This window comes from Podarcis bocagei (genome assembly GCF_964188305.1).
Source record: "Podarcis bocagei genome assembly, chromosome: 2".
In the NCBI taxonomy this organism is placed as follows: domain Eukaryota; kingdom Metazoa; phylum Chordata; class Lepidosauria; order Squamata; family Lacertidae; genus Podarcis; species Podarcis bocagei.
In genome coordinates, this window is record NC_138126.1 from 43,962,249 (window position 1) to 43,976,832 (window position 14,584).

The 14,584-nt window shown below is 41.5% G+C and overlaps 1 protein-coding gene across 7 annotated transcripts in view; it reads left to right on the top strand.

Moving 5' to 3' along the window:
• The window catches only part of GRIP2 (glutamate receptor interacting protein 2), a 385,704-nt gene that overhangs the window by 354,754 nt on the left and 16,366 nt on the right, over positions 1–14,584 (top strand). For all 7 annotated transcript variants that reach the window (XM_081183991.1, XM_081183994.1, XM_081183988.1 and 4 more), the window contains exons 13-17: positions 2,570–2,715; positions 3,347–3,427; positions 9,669–9,732; positions 11,208–11,353; positions 12,439–12,583. In XM_081183991.1, the coding sequence (XP_081040117.1) occupies positions 2,570–2,715; positions 3,347–3,427; positions 9,669–9,732; positions 11,208–11,353; positions 12,439–12,583 (582 nt within the window). The remainder of the gene's footprint in view (positions 1–2,569; positions 2,716–3,346; positions 3,428–9,668; positions 9,733–11,207; positions 11,354–12,438; positions 12,584–14,584) is intronic.

Sequence of the window (14,584 nt, forward strand, 5' to 3'; positions counted from 1 at the left end):
TTTAATGTTTTTAACACTTGATTGGGAGCCGCCCAGAGTGGCTGGGGAAACTCAGCCAGATGGGCAGGGTATTAATAATAATAGTAGTAGTAGTAGTAGACTATTATTTTAATTTTATTTTATTGAATATTGCTTTTCTTTAATAAATAAAAAAGGCTGCAATTTATCCACCCACCACACAAGCGCAACTTCCCACTGTTACGTGTGGAGTGCATGTTGAGCCGCTGTCGCTAGCGTAAGGCTCCTATGAATATAGTCCTTAAAAGTCTCAGTTTGTGTGTGTTCTTTTAATTTTATGGATTCCACAAAAGCCTTAGTGAAAGAAGTGGAAACAACAAAGGAAGAGGAAGCCAAATGCTTGATTAAAAAACTAACTAAAGCTTTTTTTTTTTTTTTTGCAAGAGCTGGTCACATTTTCAGACTGTCCCTGTAACAATGGCAAGTGCTTCATGCACATTCGTTCCCATGAACTTTGCACTTGAGAACCTCTGGGTATACAAGCCATTATTATTATGAAATTGAAAGGGAGTGGTAGGTCTCAAATTCCCCGGGATCACAGAAAAGTAGGACTTGGTTGGGCTCATGTTTTCCATGAGTCTAGTACAGCAAAGGGAGGCCAAGCCGGGGGCAGAGGGGAATTCATTGATTTGAATTCTGAATTTACTTTTGAAGAAGTTAACTGTGGCATCTCATGCCAGTGCCTTTGTTAGGCAATCATGGTTTCATGTCACAAAATTTTATAAACCTGCAAGATTTGAGTGTGAAACATCCTGTTAACTCTGTTCAGTCTACTAATAAGAGAGATAAAAAGCTTTTGACTCGGCTTATTAAAACTATCTAATGCATAGAGCAAAAGGGTGTTAATATATATATATAAAACCGACTTTCTCCTACTTATCTGTACTCCACAAGATGGTTTGACAATATTGCCTAGAAGCACGGTGCAGTGGTTATAAAAAGAGCAGTTAAAGTAATGGATCCTTCGCAGTCCTGGATGGATACTTTAGAAACGTCTCAAATTGATAAAAAGAGCAGCTTCTGCAATTCCTCAAATACTTCTCCAGCCATTCATAATAACTACTGGACAGAAGGGAGTTTACGAAAAGGGAGGAGTGTGACTGTTGTCTCTTTAACCAGAAAATAAGAACCTCTGGATTTAAGCCAACTAAGTGACTGCATGAGTGGAACAACCTTTGCTCACACAACTGAACTTCCTTTCCCTCACCTGCACCCACACCATCCACAAATCTGCTCCAGAGGGTTGGGGAAAGCCTCAGAGCTCATTCATTAAATTTGTTGTATGCCACCATGGTGTCAGTACATAAATGACAATTAACAGATTGATGTCTTGTTTCATACCCAGATCCTTTTTGCTCAACAGTTTTTATTTTCTCTTCATTTCTTGCTGTGCTATGCCTGTTGTTTGACTCCTCCTTGCTCTCCTATAACATCAGAGTTAGTTGTTGCAAAACACCAGGCAGCAGTTGCCTTATGCCAAGTGCATGCCAAGGCAATCCTGGAATTGTGTCTTATAATAATATTGGCTTTTCAGCACTGTTAGGCAGCACCCATGTGTATTTGGCTTCAAGAGAGGAAATTACAAGGGATAAATGATTACCCAATTTGTTGAGACATGGAGGTGAACCCACAGACTTGTAGCTTGTGCTATTACCCACATATTAATCAGAGCAGTGTGTAATGTTCAGTGCCATTAGTCTGGGCGCCAGTGGGCTCCGGCATGCTTAATGTGACTTTTGTAGCATTAGACATGGTTTCAGAGCAAGGGCACCTCTCGGTTTTTCTGTCTTCAATAAAAGCTTTGATCTTGATTGTAGTGAGATACATAATATGTACACACACACAAAATGCATGCACACAGACACACACACACACGGAGAGAGAGTGAGTATATATATATATGGTATCAGGAAGATATTTAAGAATAGAAACAATTTCAGCAGAAGCTGGCATTATTTTGCAGAACACATCTTAAAATTTTCCAAAACATGTCAGGCTCCAGCATCCATGTGCAAAGGTGATTCTGTGTTCTGTTGGGGCATCTCAGAACTTCACACCAGGAGTGGGGGACCTCTTCAGCCAAAGGGGCACATTCCCTTATCGACATCCTTTGGGGGTGGGGCACCTGCTAGTAGTGGGTGTGGCCAGAAGCAACAGTGGGTGGAGTGATGAATGTGATTCATAGCTTTGTACAAGAAGCTGCATTCAAGCCACACAGAAGTCAGAGGTTTTGCATACACACAGACATGTCCCTCCCTCCAGGCGAGCAAGAGACATCATCATCACTTTCCAGCCAGGCAAAAGTACTTCAAGGTGTGGAGCCAGCTTGCAAGTAGCATGGCCTGGGATGTGGCTAGGGGAGAGTCCCAGTGACCAAACATAGAGAGGCCTGGGGGGCTGAGGATCTCCACCAGTGCCGCATACTCATACTCTGGTTGCCCATCTTTATTGCTGCTCTGACTGGCTTCTTTGAAAAAGGAACCTGAGGCTCTCTATGAGTCTCTTGCCTTTCCTGATCTCTCCCATGCTTTTCCTCCACTCTGGACTACAGGTGTGGCCTCCTGCAAGTTGGAGATAGGGTGCTTTCCATCAACAGCATTGCAACAGAAGATGGGACAATGGAAGAAGCCAACCAGCTCTTGCGGGATGCAGCACTTACTAACAAGGTTGTGCTGGAGATTGAATTTGATGTAGCAGGTATGGAAACAATTGTTTGATACAGCCCCAAACTCCCTTTTAATGGTGCTTCTTTGTCTTCAGACAATGTCTTAAAACTGTGGATTTAATGGATTTTGGAGGCAGCACCAAGTTGTTTTCAGCAGTTGAGAAATTAGATCAGGCTCATGAACTCAGTTGTTTCTTAGCAAGTACTCCTTCTTGAAGCTAGAAATAGAGGGTTTCCCTCAAGCTTCTAGCATCGCTTCAGTATACTTTTGGAACAGCCTTTGGGAAAGCTTCAAACATACCATCAGTGGTATTGCAACTTTAGTGGAACTTAACTAGGAGAGGGACTGTGGCCCAATGGCAGAGAACATACTTTCCATACACACACACACACAAAAAAAAAAAATACCTGGTAGATGTTCTTAGATGTTTTAATTGTTTTATCATTTATGTGTTGGCTACTCAGGGCTCCTTTGGCAGGAAATCTGGGATGGAAATAAATGAATAAATTAATTAATACTATGATCTCCACTTCAAATACCATCTTTGTGTTAGCTCTTAGCTGCGTATTCCCACAATTTAAGTTGTGAGTGACGCAGCACAGCTCAGCAAAGCAATGTGGAACTGCATTATTCTTTCTTGTCTAATCTTCTTGGTTCTGCAGAATCGGTCATTCCCAGCAGTGGCACCTTTCACGTGAAGCTACCCAAAAAAAGAGGTGTGGAGCTTGGGATTACTATCAGCTGTAAGTATGGCTCAGGTTACAGCTGCTTATTTAGAAGTTGTATTCATGTCAGGTTGTCTCCAGCTCCACCATATGTGTGGTGCTGCACCTTGAAAATAGTTTCAAGCTGCAACTGCTGCAAAATGCTGTGGGTTTCACTGCTTTTTATTTATAAACTCAGTATTCCAAAAGATATGGGACACGGGTGGCGCTCTGGGTTAAATCACAGAGCCTAGGACTTGCCAATCAGAAGGTCCCTTTACCTTTTTATTCCAAAAAATAGTAATTTCAATAAATCCTAATAGTTTCACATTTTTATATTTATCCAAAGTTCACACTTAAATCAGTCAAGGCATCTTAGTAGAATTACATCAGATTAGTTCCTGGCTGCATCTAGTGTTGTGACCATTATATTTAATATTCAAATTCCAGATGAGTGCATACTTAAAAATAAAACTAAATAGCCATAGCTACATCACCACCTCTTGACTATAAAATGAAACCAATAGTGGCTGGCATCATAGGGCTTTTGTGAATATGAACATAATTATGAAACAATTAAGAAACAATAATTTAACTGATGATGGTATGTCAAGTGCAGGTGATCAAAGCATGTGATACTTGCTGCAAAACAGATACTTGCTGAGTTTTGCAGTAAGTGGAGTAAACAACTGGTCCTTTTAAAATAATTTGTATAATATGTAATGTGCCTCTTCTGGCCTCAGCTGGAATATTTTAATTCAAATACTTTAATTAAAGTCTTAGTTAAAATAGCTTCTCCGAGGATTGCTTGAGAGGGTTACATCTTGCAAGACATCATTTTGTCTAATCATGATTAAAACTCTTCCTGTACTGTATAAGTTTCACAAAATATTTTGAACTTGTAAGCAGGTCAAGATCAATTCATATTTTTCCTTTCAATGTGCTGAAAACTTTTTTCATTTGGGTCTACGTTTTACCATGTGGTAGAGTCTACCTAAGGAGTTGGCACAAATTTGATAAGGATCTGTAATCTCGCCAAATGATTTGTGATTGACACCAAATAGTTTAGTAATAGCAATGTCAGAAAGTCCTTTTCCTCCTTTGTAAATTAAAGCGCAATCCTACGCATATCGACTCAGAAGTAAGCTCCATTGAGTTCAGTGGGATTTATTCCTAGGTCAGTGTGTTTAAGATTGCAGTCTGAGGCAGCTGAAACCAACAAAACTTGGAGGGGAGGAACACCAGGAGTAGATTTTTATGTGAAAAGACTGTGGTTTTAAGACTAGCACTGAAAACCATGTTAGAAGCCCTGATCTTACTACTGCAGACAGGAGAGACTTTCAACACATGTACATTGGTAGTACGTGAAGCGGAATTTAACCCTCCTCAGAAATACCTTTGTGAATCGTTCTGTTCTGTATTCAGGATTTGGAGGAGAGCTTGAAAGGAATACCCTGCTAGAACAATGTTTAATTTATAAACCCTGTCTTAAATTAATGGATTCTACAGAAGTATTCTAGTAGTAGTAGATTTTTATGCTGACTGCTCCTCTTTTGTAATTCAGACCTGAAATGTATTTTGTCATGTGTATATTTGTGTTCCCCTTTGCTCAGCTATCCTTGAGTTCTCGTGGCTTTTTTAAATCATTTTTCTCCCCCCCCCCAAACCCTTATGAACACTTTGTTTCTGAGATGTGGCTTCATAGCTGTATTAGACTTTGTTTAATTACACATTTCCCAAATGCTGCTTTGTCTCAATCAATAGTAGAAGGTGTTTTATAACTGGCAGAGTCACTGGTGCATGTGAGTTATGTGCTCAAGCTCCTCTGAGGGGAATGATTTCCCGGTCCAAGTCATTATGCATCCTATTAAAAACACAAAATGGACATGTGTTTTGAGACACTTCATCTATCATACCATAAAGCAGAAGTAGACAGGCTCCCTGCAGATATTGTGGGAGCATGCCTACGAATCAGGAAAAGTAAATAAGAATGCCAAACATCCTTCCTCTTTTGTTGTGCTGAGACATGAGCTGGTACCCTCAAAACGTGGAATCACCCTTAAATGCCCCTTAGTTTGAATACTGTGATCCATACAAAGGCGGCCAGCTGGCCGAGTTGTGGGCTCAATTGGTGCAGTTACTAGCAAGACTGAGATCTCTTTACTTGCCAGCTGCAACAATGAAGGCGAACAGGGCGCAGGAAGGATAGCTTGTGAAATAGTATCAAGTTGGTTTGACAACAGCTTGCATTTCTGTTGTCAAAATGCCTGGTTATTGATCTGCAGAAATGTCACAAAGCTAAGCGTGTTTAATGTAGTAATACCTAAGAAAGAGAGTTTTTGATTGAGGTTTGGTGCGTTCTCCAGATTTCTTCTGCAGAGAATATTTTAACTTCTAAGCCTCAGACTACAGTGAAACTTTGGAGCAGAAGCCGTACATATGCAGACATACATACACATGAGTCTTCTGGTGCAATGGAGCATTATATAAGGAAGTCTCTTTTTTTAAAAGAAATTATAATTCCAAACAGGTGATTAGCCTGTAGTTAGCAATTGGTGGGATGGTGAGCCTCAATCATATAGACTGCGTTCAGACATCACACTGAATTTTGGTTTAGCAAGATGTGAACAAAGCTAGCCTTCTTCCAGGCTGACTCCCTTCTCTTTCCTTCTGTGTGACCAAAAGTCTGCAAGCTTTAGCTTCTACTCTTGGATATTATGTTGAATAACTTCAGTTTGTCAGTCTGGGCAACCTGACAAGCCATGGGGCGCTCAGTGGTACAGCTGATCCCTGCAGAAGACAGCTTTGCTAGTACTACGCTTTGCACTTGGGAAAGTCATAGAACCATAGAGTTGGAAGGGACCACAAGGGCCAATCTAGTCCAACCCCCTGCAATGCAGGAATCTTTCCCCCCCAATGTGGGGCTCAAACTCATGACTCTTGAGGTTAAGAGTCTCATTCTCTACTGACAGAGCTATGCCAAGTTCCAAGCAGGAAGCCTACAAAGTCCCTTACACTGTGGTTCTCAAGCACTGCGCAAGGGACTTTTACAAGAGGGCGAGACAACCCACCTATCAATCATCTGATGTCATAACAACACCTAGTGAATGACAGGCAGGTTGCCCCACCCACCTGTAAAAATTGACCTATGGGAGTGGGATCTGCCTGTCAGGCCAAAATGGTTTCCCACCCCTGCTCTAGTACATAGCACCATAGGAAACAAGGACACAACTCAAGAAGGCATGGTGGAGTTCTGGTAGAATAGAATGGAGATATACATGAAGCCTTTAATATGAATTGCCAGATAACAAGCCTGAGCTGCATATAATGGCTCCATGAATTAAAAACAAAGCAAACCCATTCTAATTTCAGCATTGGATTAAAAGGCCAGCTGAAAGAAAACCTGAGTGGTGAACAGGAAGAGGTGGCGCTTGCCCATGAGAATTTAATTTGGCTAATAAGATCTAGTAGGGTTAATTGAATACTAATTGACTGCTGATCAGTAGTCCCCTAAATTCGTTTGTATGATTTGCATATTGGGAGGAGCATCACAGAACAATCAGTACGATACTGAATTACTTTTAAGAGGAGAGTTTGCCTTGTTTAATATTATTAAGCGTTGTTGTTTTTTGTAAAGTGTTCTAATTATATGTGACTATTTAAAGCAAATTGAATTGTTACCAGTTCTGCTGAATTCTGGGCTGGAAATTCTTTTAATTACCGGTATGCAGCACAGCTTCCTAGACCTATGTTGCTACATCCAAATTAAATATCATTAAGCCTGTTTTGAAAAGCGTAATTCAAATTTTGCCATTGACAAACCAGCTCCAGAGACCGAATTATTTCTTCTCTGGTGGTATCTTCTTTTGTGCTTATTAGTGAGTGGGTTGCTGCATTCAGCAATAATGTGTGTTGTACCAGGATAAATGTAGGCCTAGCGTGCATATCTAACTTTGATGAGAGAAGTGTAGTTTGGGGCAATTACAAGGCCAATTCATGGAGAGTTGGATTATTTTATGCCTCTGCTATCTGTAAGAGCCCTTCAACAAGTTAACCTTAATAAATGCTGGGAAATGGCTGGGAGTAAGATCCATTGGACTTGGCCAGCTATGCTTCTGAGTACATGTGTAGAGAATTGCAGTGCTAGACCTTTCTGCCTACTTCTACCATTGCTGAGATGATCTAATAATGGTTGATTGGACTATGCATAAAGGTGAAGGTAAAGGGACCCCTGACCATTAGGTCCTGTCGTGGCCAACTCTGGGGTTGTGGCTCTCATCTCATTTTATTGGCCGAGGGAGCCGGCATACAGCTTCCGGGTCATGACTAAGCCACTTCTGGCGAACCAGAGCAGCATACGGAAACGCCGTTAACCTTCCCGCCAGAGCGGTACCTATTTATCTACTTGCACTTTGATGTGCTTTTAAACTGCTAGGTTGGCAGGAGCAGGGACCGAGCAACGGGAGCTCACCCCGCCGCGGGGATTCGAACCGCCGACCTTCTGATCGGCAAGTCCTAGGCTCTGTGGTTTAACCCACAGCGCCACCCGCGTCCCTCTAGGTCTATGCATAGGTACTGACTAATTGCATTTTTATATTATTCAATAGAGGCAAATTTGTTCAACTAGGAAGGGGGGGAAACAGGAGAAAGATCTGAACAGCTTTGGAACTGATTCTTGTTATCTCCCTCTATACCATTTCTGTGGTAAAAATGCCCTTAGTTTTAAACAGGTATCGGATGTCCTGGTCTGCTCACAATCAGATGTGGCTGAGAAAAAGATAATGAAGTGAAATGCTTCCTGGCAAGAAGCCGTACTCTTGGATTCCGTCTGCAGTCCTATGTGACAGGGCTGGGGGAACTTCAGGCCAATGGATTGAATGTGGCCCTCAGGCCTGCTTGGGATCTGTCCGTGAGCTGTGATAGTGCCTGCTGCTTGCCTGGAGGAAGGACGCAATGGGTGGACATGTGTGTTGGAACCTCTGGATTTTGTGTGACTGGAACGCAGCCTGCTGTGCAAAGATAATAGTCACATGTGTTGCTTCATCCACTTTTATCTCTGGCCTTCCCCACAACTAGCATACAGCCTCGGAAAGGTTGCTCACAAGGGAACGTTGCACTGGAAAATGTTCCCCGTCCCTACTCTATGGGTACATCATCTTGTTGTATGTCGAGTATGTGGAATCTCTAGGACACCTGCTCCCTCCCCTTTTACTCTTGAGCTATCTTTGTGGATCTGTCCACTGTTATACTCCTGCCATAGGAGAAGGAAAAGGTTGCACCATCAAAGATAGCTGAAGGGTGGTGGGTGTTCCACAGTATTTCCTCTTACCCCCCATTCACCACCTCCCCATCTTTTGGTCACTTTGATTTCTTTATTGCTCTCCTAATAATGGTTCTTGCCACCCCTTTGCTTCCCAAGCCTAGTTTTTCTGGAGCCATCTGCGCTCACCCTTTGTTAGGGATGTTGGAGGATTCTGACGGGAATGGAAATTGCTTCTTTTTGTTTATTCGTCCCACGTCTGGAGCAGAAATCAGTCCAGCAAATATGATCAATATTTGCTTCTCTTGTTCTTTTCAGTCTGCATAATCGATAACTTTCCCTCCCTGAGTTGCATTGCGTTTCCTTTGCATTGAAATGAATGGTATTTGTGTTTAAATAAATGGTGTGGCGTAACGTGATGATAAATTAACCACGTAATGAATTATGTAAGATTCCACTGTATCAGACAATTCGTGAGAGGAATTGTATAGTTTCTGTTGGCAGTCAAACTGCAGTGGAGCAGAAACAGTGCTGCATGAGACGAAACACGGGCCTGAACAGAAATTTTTACTTTTTACTCTTCTCTTGTCCAGGTCATTGGTTTCTGTGAATATGACTCAGTTGTTTGGATCATAACATAAATCAAGTTGTGGTAGTTCTCCCCCCCCCCTCTCCACAGCTGATGGGGGATTCAAGCCTGGGGGTCCTGCAGTCTAACCATTGCACCACACGGGCTTATATTGTTGCCATAATCATGACGCCATGAAAGTCCAGAAAGAAATCTCCTGTTTGGGGATAAGTGTGTAGAAATGTGTTGTTCTTAAAGTGCCTGTCAATGCCAATGCTTAATAAACATTAGGCCAAGTGTTAGGCTTTCTCAGCATGAATCTTCCATTCAATTTTGAATTCCAAAGACTTGTATAATCTACTGTTTCCTACTTTGTGAAGTTAGTGTAATGCTAAAGATTATCCTAGAGGTACAGATTGAGTTTTGACTCTGTGGTATCTCTCTCATAACAGCAAGCAGAAAGTCTGGGGAGCCTTTAATTATCTCTGATATCAAGAAGGGAAGTGTAGCACACAGGTAAGTGAAGAATCTAATTTTCCACTTACAAGTCTCAGACACTAAATCAGCTGAACCCAGTTATCCAATCCAAGGTCCTGTTCATACAGTGGCCAACCAGATGCCTATAAGATGCCAGCAAGCAGGGCCTGAAGGCAACAGCAAAGCTCTTTCTCAGACCAGCCTCCTGAGATCTTTTCAGCTTAAGATGTTGGGGGTTGAACTGGGTTCGTTGTGCAAAGTATGTGTGCTCTGCCTCCTTCCCAAACATCAGGACCAATGAACTGTAACACCAAACATTTTCCATGTCTTCTGAAGTTTTCAGATGTTTGCATATTCTCATCCTGTGCGTAATTAGACTTGCTGAAGTTATTCACATAGAATCATAGAATCATAGAGTTGGAAGAGACCACAAGGGCCATCGAGTCCAACCCCCTGCCAAGCAGGAAACACCATCAGAGCACTCCTGACATATGGTTGTCAAGCCTCTGCTTAAAGACCTCCAAAGTAGGAGACTCCACCACACTCCTTGGCAGCAAATTCCACTGTCGAACAGCTCTTACTGTCAGGAAGTTCTTCCTAATGTTTAGGTGGAATCTTCTTTCTTGTAGTTTGGATCCATTGCTCTGTGTCCACTTCTCTGGAGCAGCAGAAAACAACCTTTCTCCCTCCTCTATGTGACAAGGTGTGCCATGGCCTGACATTTCCTTTGGCCTCAGTATAGAAGTAGGTCTAATTAGAGTACAGTCCTGGCTTTAATAAATTAGTATTTTATAAGCATACTGACTCCTGGAATCTCACTTAAGCCTACTTGATTCCAGTACAAGCAGTGTTGCCAGCACTGCCTTGTTATATAAAAGTAGAACATGTATGCATTAAGAGTTTGCTCTCTGAGTTATGTACAGTATAAACTGGTCTATATTATTTTAACGTAGCCAACATGGAAGCTTCCAGATGTTGTTGGACTACAACTCCCATCAGCCCTAGCCAGCAAAGCCAGTGATCAGGGGTGATGGGAGTTGTAGTCAAACATCTGTAGGGCAACAAGTTGGCTACCTCTGCTCTGGATGACACACCATGAGAGATGAGGAGAGCCAATAACAGCACCTCCCTATGTCCTTTCATGATGTATGGAGAAAAATGTAATTCACAAAATGGTTTCTTGACACCAGCTTCCTTCACCTGTGACTCATTTTTTTTTTATTTTCTCACTTATTTAAGGTACCCCAATTGAAATGTTGAAAGGCTGCCTAATTTTCACCAGTTGAGGGAATTGCTAATAATGAGGTGTATTCTCAGGCTGGATTTTAGTTATTTGAACCTGTTTCTATGCAGAAATATCTTGGGTTTTTTTAATCATTAACTTGGGCAAATTCTCTTCTGCAGAAGAGTTGCCATACCACCCACAGTACTGCAACAGCTCTTGGAGAAGAACAAAGTATGCAGTTATTTGGAATGTGTTAAACACAGGCTTGGTTTTTTCCCGTTACTCACAGGACCGGCACCTTAGAGCCTGGAGACAAGCTGTTAGCCATTGATAATATCCGACTCGACAATTGCTCAATGGAGGATGCGGTGCAGATCTTAAAGCAGTGTGAAGAACTTGTCAAATTGAAGATCAGGAAGGATGAGGATAATTCTGGTACGAAAGCACTGAATCAAGCTGTTTCTGAGCCATTTTAATAAAACACTCCAATACTTAAGAAAAGCCTGGCAGAGAAACTGGAAAACCATTATTCAAGTAATGAGTGTGTACATGTGCCTGTGCATTCATGTGTTGGTGCGCATGTGCACACAGCAAGTGCCTACAAACCTACTCTAAGGCTTAAAAGTTACTTACTCTTTTGCTAGGAAATACTTTGAGGTTTGATGCATACCATAGCTGTCAACGTTTTCCATTTTTTAAGGGAAATTCCATTATTCCAAATAGGATTCCTCGCAAGAAAAGGGAAAAGTTGACAGCTATGATGCATACCTTGAAGATTCCTTATCATTATTAAATAAGTGTTTATGCATTGAACAGAGTACCAGTATCTAAATGGCCTTATTAGAAACATAGGTATATTAATGGAAACAAAATTGCCTAGCTAATAAATGCAGTTATGTACAGTCCAATACTTTCGGATTCCACCTGTTTTCCTTCCCTTATTGTTTTTCTTTGTGACATCGTTTTTATTCATTTTCATCTTTAAACTGTTTTAACATGGTTGCACTGAGATATATATTTGTTTGAATTACAGCATGTGGCACGCAGCAATTCCTTAAAATTAAAATCCAAACGGCAATAAACACTCAGATAATTGTTTCTGGATATATTAATTAGCAAAGTTGCATCAAAGCATATATACCAAAATTAATTACAAATACGAATTGATGCATTACTTAGATCAGTGACTACAAGTTAAAGGTATTTTGTATCAATAACAATTAGAATTCATGGGAAATTGTAGGAAGCGGGGAGGAAAAAAATTAAAATATGCACTTCATTCCTTCCTGTATTATAATGAAATTAGTAATCAGATGCTACTAGCTATTAAGCAATAAATGATCATTTCCCAATCCTCTTTGGCGGTTACTGGGTTTTTTTGATAACTGGAAAGAACAAGCAGTAGGTCTAATGGAAGTTTATAATCAGCCTGTATCTTCTAGATGATCTAGGACTAATCTCAGGAGTTCCTTTAGTTTAGGGTGATTTCTATAATCAGAGCCCTCCTTTCCTCTTAACAGATGAGCAAGAAACAACTGGTGCTATCATCTACACAGTGGAGCTAAAGAGATACGGTGGACCCCTGGGAATCACTATTTCAGGGACCGAGGAGCCTTTTGACCCAATTGTCATTTCAGGGCTGACAAAACGAGGGCTGGCGGAAAGGTGAGTTGCAATTTGCATCCTAATGGGCAGGCATGATATAATGATACTCCGAGTGTAATACACTGGGAAGCTCTTCTGCTCATTTGTACCACTGAATTAAATAGAGCCTGCATACGTGGGTGGTGTAGACCTTTCTGCACAGTTACGTGGCTGTGCGTGTAAGGAAAGAGAGGAGAAAGAACTTGGTTGCACGTGATCTTGAGAGGAGACATGAGAGGTTTGTGTGCTGAATGGCTGTCACAGTTTCTGAGCTCCCAACGGGCAATTTTGTGTTGCTTGGGGAAACTGTGAAGCTTCTTCCAGGTAGTATATTCAGTGCTATTATGTTTATGCATTGGTGGATATGTTTGTGCAAGGTGTGTGTGTGTGTGTGTGTGTGTGTGTGTGTGTGTGTGTGACAGTTACAAGCAAGGAACCAATCAGGAGTGCTGTGTTCAAAATGTGCAGCCACATAACCTTAGAATCATAGAGATGGAAGGGACCCTGATGTTCATCTAATCCAATCCCCCGCAATATAGGAATACGTAGCTGTAGCATATGGGGATTGAACCTGCAATCTTAGCATTATCAGCACCATGCCCTAACCAACTGAGCTATCCCGCTTGTAATTTGTGGACTGTTTGTTTACATGCTTGTGAAATTGCTGGGGGTACATGACATTTTTCCCCCACCTCAGTTTTTCCTGTGGATCCTTTGTTCTTTTCACCACCATCACCCCGTTCACATGTAACCACTGCAAACTGGTAACGTTTGTCCTTGCAGGAGAACCCCTGCAACTATCATTCTGAAATTGGGCAGGCTTCATTTCCTCAGAAGGGGCAGCCATATTTGCAAACAGCACCCATTTTTTATATTTCCCAGTTGTAATGAATGGAGAACGCAGAACTTCACTTGTATACAGAATGGCTCGGAACCTGGAGCGCAGATCGAAGTGTAAAAAGCATAGTGCAATTCAGAAATTTGTTTTGTTTAAAAACAAAATAGATACAAGGTGAATCTTTGGGCCCATGCACATTCCCTTCCCAGACTTTTTGATCCATAATTTATACCAATCCATTCAGCTGCTATTGAAAACAGAGGAATTTTATAATTTCAGTTCACTAATCCACTGTTTGGAAATAAAGTTAACTTTGCTATTTAAACTGGCACCATAGTGACCTCTAGTGGATAGTTGAGAAATCAATCCTGACTCAAAGGAAAAAGCAGGCTGGGGGGAGAGAGAGCATAAAATATAAAGAAGTTGAGTTGTATCCCTATAAGCTGCCAACAAACAAGATTTCCAAAACTGATTGCTGTTCTGTGTGCTAAGCTTTTGTTTTCTGTGACTGAAAATAGACAGCGTTCTTTTGTTTGGGAGATCTGCAAGCAAAAGTAATTTACTCCCGGAAGGGAGTGGAGTAGCTAAGACAGACTCTTCTGATGGGAAGATAAAATATGCTTAAATGACAATTCTTGGAGATTTTACCACAGCTGATGGCTAGAACAGCAGAAGCACAAGGAAAATGGACATGGGTACAGCAAGCATTCTGAAACTGGCCGGCCATTGGTCTCTGTGTACTTAACCAACGCTTGAGTTGTAGTGCAATTTAGAGCATGCAAGGAAATGAATGTCTGTTGCAGCTGTAGCTTAATGGAATAACTGTGATCTAAATGGAGGATATGACATAATTGGCCTTTGCGTCCATTGGAAAACAACCCACAGTTGAGCTGTACCTTGAAACCACTCCATGGGCCAATTTGGGATCTGTGCTGGGCCTAATGGGGCCCAAGAAGTGAAGGTTCCCAAACCCTGGCAGATTGTGTATGCAGAGATATGCATATACAGGTCTGGGAGTTTTTGTTTGTTTGTTTATTTCAATTGGAATTCATGGATCAGCCTTTATAGATGATTGAGAAGCATTATGTGTAGAACGGGTGAAGACATGGGCTTCTCTTTCCATTATAAATCACTGAATTTGGAGAAGTGCCTGCTAATCTGGAAATAGTTGTGTATTTGTTTTC